The sequence below is a fragment of the Poecilia latipinna genome, unplaced genomic scaffold (assembly GCF_001443285.1).
Source record: "Poecilia latipinna isolate Pla-1442-1.1 unplaced genomic scaffold, P_latipinna-1.0 Scaffold33, whole genome shotgun sequence".
Taxonomy (NCBI): Eukaryota; Metazoa; Chordata; class Actinopteri; order Cyprinodontiformes; family Poeciliidae; genus Poecilia; species Poecilia latipinna.
The window spans coordinates 250,199-257,353 of record NW_015112649.1 but is presented as its reverse complement, the minus strand read 5'-3'; the positions used below and the strand labels follow the sequence as shown (position 1 = coordinate 257,353).

Below are 7,155 nucleotides of genomic sequence, written 5' to 3'. Positions count from 1 at the left end.
TTTTTTTTTTTTTGCTCCCCTACATCCTCGCTCTCTGTCTCTCCATCCCTCGCTCCTGAGCATATTTACATGAGTGGTAGATGGAGTGAAAAAGTAAACGTATAATTAGGCTACATTACTTTGATTGTTTTCTTTTCAGATTATGCCTGCTGTCATCTCGGCGCCGCAAGAGGGGGCGAAGGCCACGATGCGATTGTGCTAGGGGATGGAGAGGGAGGGGCATGTCGCGCGATGTCGTTTGCACACTCATGCATACGTGCGAGCGTTGTGTGTTGGGGCCTCCCACTGTGAACTGAGATTGTATTTCTAGCAGGGCCTAATGTTTTGTTTACTGAGTGTTAAAAATGCCTAATTAATAATCCCCCCCACCCCTCCTCCAAATCTGCCTGACAGTGGGAAAGAGAGAGAAAGGCAAAGTGGCGTGGAAAAAGAGGTGAAGAGGAAAGCTGGGCGCTTGGAGGAGGACAAAACAGCAGCACCGGTTCAGAGGCGGATTTCAGCGGGACAGAAAACTGCAGCGGCATCAGGATGAACCGTGTGTCTCTTTCGTCAAGCGTCCCTTTGAGAGCGATATTTATAAATCGAGCACACTTGTTTTTTGGTTTTTTTTGTGAGGTTGTGGGGATTTGACTCTGACGTGGTTGCAATTACATGCGTGCGTGTTTAAGGGCAGGCAATTAATCTGAAAACATTGGATTTGTTGATGTTACAAATTCATGTTTTAGGTCTTGACGTTACCTATCGAGACCTGAAAGTATCTCTTCGGCTTTTAGGAGGGTTACGAGGTTCACAGCAGCGTGTTACACAAAAAGAAGGGCAAGGAGAGTTAGACTGATACGCTCAGTGGCAAGTTTTGCTTTAAAAAAAAAACAAAAAACACAGCAGGCGGACATTTGTATAAAACTAAGGTAGCGCGTACAATGAATAATCTTTCCACCAAAGCACAGCCAATTTACAGTTAACATTTCTAAAGTGTGTTTGAAACAAAACGACTTCTTTTAAACCTTCTTGAATATGAAAACCTGGAAAACGGAGATGTTTTGGTTCGAGACAATACGTAAAACTCTTTCTGATGGATATATTCTGTACATACGTTCAGAATATATATATATATATATATATATATGTATGTATTGTGAATCATTGCATTCTAGCTGTGTCCCAGAGCTCGATTTTTGGCAATGTTCTCAAAACCAGAGAAAATAAATAGAAGCGCCGGGGGGTTGAAAAGCAACCTGTGCGGAAGGTGGGCTTTTCCTCTCGGCATGTGTGTGTGTTCACAAGGTATAAATGTCAAGTGTCATGTCAGACGCTCCCTTGCTTTATCCCGCAGACGTCATGTCTTCCTCTCCGATGCGTTCTCCTGGTCTCTACTGAGGCAGAAAAACAGTGGGGGTCACGGAGAGCGAGGTGTCAGACAGCCAGCAGCTCAGTGCTGAAGAGGAAAAGAGCAGTGAAGGTGGAGAAAGAGAAGACGAAGACAAAGAGCTTTTTCTCCATGTCGGGGTCTTTTTTTTTTTTTTTTTTTTTAGCAGCCCCGCTTGGTTTCTTTCACCACCCGTCCAAATGCTGAACTTTTGTCTCTGTTTCATGTGTGTGTTACAGGGTGGTGAGGTGGGACTGCGAGGTGGACATTTCAGCGCTGGAAGGTCACTTTGATACAGTCATGTGTGCAGACTGGTACGTTTACACACACACACACACACACACACACACACACACACACACACACACACACACACACACACACACACACACACACACACAGATTTATCTCTGTATGTGTCCGCTTCTGACATTCAGTCTCACTTTTTGCATGACGGTCCCTGCGTCCCCCCACCTGTGCCTGGACCTTCTCCTGATTCGGCCACACACTCTCTCTCTCTCACACACACACACACACACATCCATACGCATGCTCCAATGCCCGCACGCATCCATTTTACACCAAATTGTTTCGTTTTCATGCTTAGTGTCCCAGCAAATGGATGACTTGGGCAAATTGCAAATAATTGCGCCTTGACAAGAAAGGAGACTCAGTAAGATAAAGGAAGAGTCTGGGGAGGAGTGGAAACTGAGACGGAAAGGGAGAGATGGAGCAACATAAACACAACAATTAGCCCATCAGATATTAAAATGTATGTGACCATCCAGAAAAGCCAAATCTTCTCCCCTTCTGCTGAAAGACCAACAATAATGGAGGCGTAACTCAAAAGGAACATGCACTAATAAATCTGGGACAAACTTTTAAGAAATTAATTTTAGAAGTTTTTATTTTTATTTATTCATTTTTTTTAAATGCTGCGTTTGCTTACATTGCAGTGTGCTGTTTTTTTTGACTGAATTGTCAAATGTTTTGGTCAACTTCTGTTGACTTTTGATCTTTTACCCAAATTGGCATGTTGGGTAAAAGTTTGTTCAAAAAACGTATTGAGAATTGGAAAGTTAGTTTGAAGTAGTGTTCTCCCTGAATGCATTTAGATTTTGGACGTTGGAAGAACAAACTCCGTCATGACGATTACAATGGTCAGAAACATCTCCAGGTCAGTTTGACCATTATGCAGCCAAACCTCACAATTTCTGTTCATCCTGCTTACTTTTTTACCAAGGGAACAAGATATTTTAGGCAAAATTGACTTAACCATTAGTTTACTTGTTTTTTGAAATTGGGCAAATTAAAAAAAATAAATAAATAAAAATCTGGAAATAAATAATCATAAAAATATGAGGGATTTCATGGAGAGTGTTGGAGGTGCATCAGGAGCCAGGGAAACTTTCTATCCTTCTTCTCAACACAAAGTTCAGCATGTGTCCAGTGCAGCTAAGATTCTGCTAGAGGACTGCCTCTTGTCACAGTCCTGTTTGATGGGTGAACAGAAATGATGTCAAGTGATCATTTTTTGAAGTGGAGGGTTGTCTGGTTTGAGAGCTCGGCATCTTCTTGTCTTTGCTTTTGGCATCTGAGGTGGTCATGTTGTTGTCTTCGTGCCACTTAATCCGCCAACTAGGAAATGTAAAAAGAAAAGCTCTCGATTTACCGATCCGTCTACATTTTGACCCTTTCGTTTGGTCATAAGATATGGATCGTTTTCTGTGACAATGAGTTCCTGAGATTCCTCCAAAGATTGGATGAGGAGACCCACCATGTGGGTCAAACCTGGGAATGGAGCTGTTTCTCCGATGCATCAAAGGAAGTACATCTGATCACGACGCCTGCTGGGTGGCTCTCTCCAAAGCGTCTCCTGGCAGATCCCGCTGAGAGGAGACCCTTAACGGCAGACCCAGAACTCACCGGAGAAAGACGATCCGTCTCATCTTTTTCAAGTGGAGGATTTGAAAGTGTGGCTGTGTTCTTAAGCCTCTCACCTTCTTTCGGTCTTTGGGTGGTCCCACTAACACAGTCCCAGTAATTCCTGATGTGGGCAGTTGTGTTAAAGCTCTTAAAGGGGCGCGGGGAGGGCGGGGGCGGGGGGATACACATTTTCCAACTTCACAAACACTGAAGAAATCCAGGTTGCATAAGGGTGTGCATCTCTCTGCATAAGTGTGTGCAATGTGTGCTAAGTGCTGCATTAGCAAATGGCATTATCATTATTTTAATGTCATGGTCATTACAGGTAATAGTCAGGTACAACACCCATTGAGAGAGGGGGTGCAAGCAGCTAAAAGAGGATATTTTACAGTGGACTGGCGCATTTGCGTGACAGACAGAAGCAGAATGTCTGAAACCGCGGCAAATTGTACGTGAGGTTTCGATATTGCAGGTTCTTTTCCCCCCCATTTATCACAGCAGAACACCAAGCCGAAGCAGCGCGCGCCCGCGCGTGCGCAAGAGCCAGAAAGTTGTTTTTCTGTGTGGTCCCGCAATCTTTTCCCGCATGCAAATGCAAGCGAGCGATTTGTGCGATGATTGCGCTGCCGGCAGCCGAAGAGCGACGGCTGCCGAATTAACGCGCGAGTCGTTGTGACGATCACCTTCGAAAAGGTCAACAGCAGCGAATTGCACTCCAATTAATTACAGCTTCTACCTGTTACAGTGGATCTACTGCTGAGAAGAGTGGAGGAAGGAAGGAAGGAAAGTTTGCCTCAGCTGCCCTTTTCTTGTGATTTCCTTTCCATCTTCGATGAAATCGTGTTGCTAGAAAGTTAAACGGCGCCTTGAGACAGATCTAACATGTAGGATGAAATCTGAGCTGCACATCTTTCCAAGTTCCTTATTGTACATGTTGGGTAACATATTTGTTTTTCTAATAAACACGGCTAAAGATTCAATTGCGGACTTAAATGAAAACGTTTAAAAGTGCATTCAACTTTGAGCTACACATTTCATTTTCACGAGTCTGAATTCTGCGTCCTTTGATCAAACCTGCTACGGACAAATAAACATTTAAATGTGCATGAAGACACAACATAGGCAACAAAACAATCTGCTCACCAGGAACAAGCATCGGGAAACACACAAATTGCTGGAGTGTTGTCTGTCTCCTCACATTTATGGCTGGCAGACACGGGGAGACCTGGAGAGACGGGGATTCCTGCATTGGACATGTGGATGGCAAGGAATCTTTGGCCGGGACGCTCGGAATGTCTGCCTTCTCCAAAAACCTGCCCGTGTGTGTGCGTCGAGATAAAGCTCTGCCTCTGTGTCTGCGTCATTGTGAAATAGTCCATGTCTGCATGTGGTTTTTGTTTGTGACAAATCGCTGGCTTTGCTGCGTTTTGGTTTCGATCAAGCTGACTGGGTTGGGTTCCTGGTACACAGAAGTCTGTCTGATCACTTGTGGCAGCGGTATTGAAGAGAAGATAAAAAAAAAATAAAATAAAAAAGATTAAATTAAGCGGCGTCACTTTTCTTAAACACAAATGCTTGCATTCTTACTAGTTGTATATTTGAGTCTGTGATAGGCGGACGACCTGTCCCAGATTCGCCCCACCTTTCAGCGATTGGCCACTACCTCCACCAAAAATCTTTCATGTACAGTGTATGTTAATGATATTTACAACTTTCGACACAAGATGTATCCATTCACAAATGACACAAAATAAACTCTTCCCTTTTCGTCTCAGACTCTGACCTTAATTCGGATCAGCCGTCTGTCGTGATTACACATCAGAAAACGAGGGAGAGCACCGCTAAGAAAACAATGAGTAATGCTTATATTGATAAACATGCAGCGAGTTTAACCGTGGAAATTACACACTATTACACACTGTGGAGAAGAAACTTAGCTCCCCACAAAGATATTTGTAAAATGAGTAAATAAATTCTGCCTGATTTCTTTTTTTTCTTTTTGCATAAAAATATTTTTTTTGTTGTAGTAAAGCAGTTCCTCTCTAAAAATTATTTTATGCGGCGAGATTGGCCTTTTGCCACCTGAGGGATTTGAAAGTGTGAGCCGTTTTGCTTTCTGCAAACACGCCGCTTGCAGAAAGCAGTGTGTGTCTGCTTTACTTTTCACTGCTTTTTTTTTTTTATTATTGGTATATGTGAGCATAGTTAATTAGCTGTAAGTGGAAAATCATCATAATTAACAGAAGTAACGTTCAAACATCCGTCTGTGTGTAATTAACTTATCTAATGTGCTTCATTTAGAGATAAAGTTCCAGAAATGGGCTTTTCAATAATATTCCAACTTATTGAACGGGTCGGGTCTGTACAGTTTGGTTGGTTGTGCAACATCTCTGGACTTGCAGAGAAATTACAATGAGAGGATGTTGCTAATCTCACGCTGTACTTTCACTGCATCTCTTTTATCGACTTTTCTGTGGCGCTATCTGGTGAGAAAACATCTTTTGACAGACAATATAGTGGTGATGCAAGACATTTAGAAACGATGGCTGCTTGGGTTGCTGTGGCGGCGCAGGTGTTGAGCACAGCCCTCATAAGGAGGCCTTCATCCCCGACGCGGCCGTCGCAGGTTTGATTCCCGGCCTGGTGACCTTTGCGTGTCTTCCCTCTCTCGTTATCTACTTTCCTGTCTGAGCACTTTCAAATAAAGGCCACTAGAGTCAACAAAAGACATGATAACCGCTTCCATGTTTATGTATGTAAATATTGCCTTAAAATCAAATATATCTGTAATTTATTCAGACTTTATTTGGTCGCAGCTTCAAACTTGCCGTCGTTCTGAGGAACGAGGCTTTACGGATGATCCCGTTCGTTTTCACAGTCTCACCCTCACATCCTTTACAAATGCGTAGGCGTACGTGTAAGCAGACAGATATAGAAGCAATGCTTAAACACAGTCTCACACGCCCGCGCTCCGACCTTCGACCTCCAGTCAGGTTAAACGGGAGTTCACTGGGCTGTTCTGGATGGGAGGGGTCACGGCCAGACAATGGGGCCCCGACTGTCCGGGTGCATCGGGGGTGACCTCAAAGCCCTCTGAGGGGGAAGACGACTTAATTCGGGAGCGTGACCCTGACATTCAAACTGTCTGTTGTAGACGGCTTCATCTTGTTTTCTCTGCTGAAAATATCTTCCATTTTGGAAGTATTGTCGTGAGAAAATGGAAAAATTCGATCTTCGTAAAACCTTCTGTGATGAGCCTAGCTTCGTATTTAATATTTATTGACTGACACACTGCTCTCTTTGAAATAATTTCATTGTATTTGTTCGACTAATGTCGTCATTCGCCTCCTCTATGTTGGAGGTTTTGGTAGGTGCTTTTAATTTCTTGTATTTCTTTATTTAGTTATATATTTTATGTGAAATTAAAATTTAGAATGAATCTAGCTTCACTTTATTCCCTAGTTAATGATTTGTATCCCTATTATAGTCGCATTTCTTATCACAGCATCAGCGTTTGTGTGTCGTGGCAGCAACTTTTTCATTCTTCTGGCAAAATGTTGCCCCCTGAATGACACTCTGTCCTTCCCTTGGCCCGTTTGTGTGTGTGTGTGGGTGCTTCTCAGCTGTTACCTCCACCCAACCAGCTCACTTCCTTGTTTTCCTTGCCGCTCACTTTTCCTGTGAATTGATATGTTTGGCAAAATAAACCAAACCGAAACCTCTCACCTCTACAGTCAGATAAACTTCTGCCAGCCTTTAAAAGAATAATACATTCTCCTCATATACAAACACATCCTGTTTTTTTTTTTTTTTTTTTTTTTTCCCCCAGTATGGATCCCAACCAAAAAATTATTTTTTAAAGC

At 43.0% G+C, this 7,155-nt stretch overlaps 1 protein-coding gene across 1 annotated transcript in view; it reads left to right on the top strand.

The window, feature by feature from the left end:
* The window catches only part of camkmt (calmodulin-lysine N-methyltransferase), a 131,152-nt gene that overhangs the window by 89,123 nt on the left and 34,874 nt on the right, over window positions 1-7,155 (top strand). Inside the window, exon 8 of the mRNA XM_015042005.1 lies at window positions 1,606-1,680. Coding sequence (XP_014897491.1) covers window positions 1,606-1,680 — 75 coding nt within the window. The remainder of the gene's footprint in view (window positions 1-1,605; window positions 1,681-7,155) is intronic.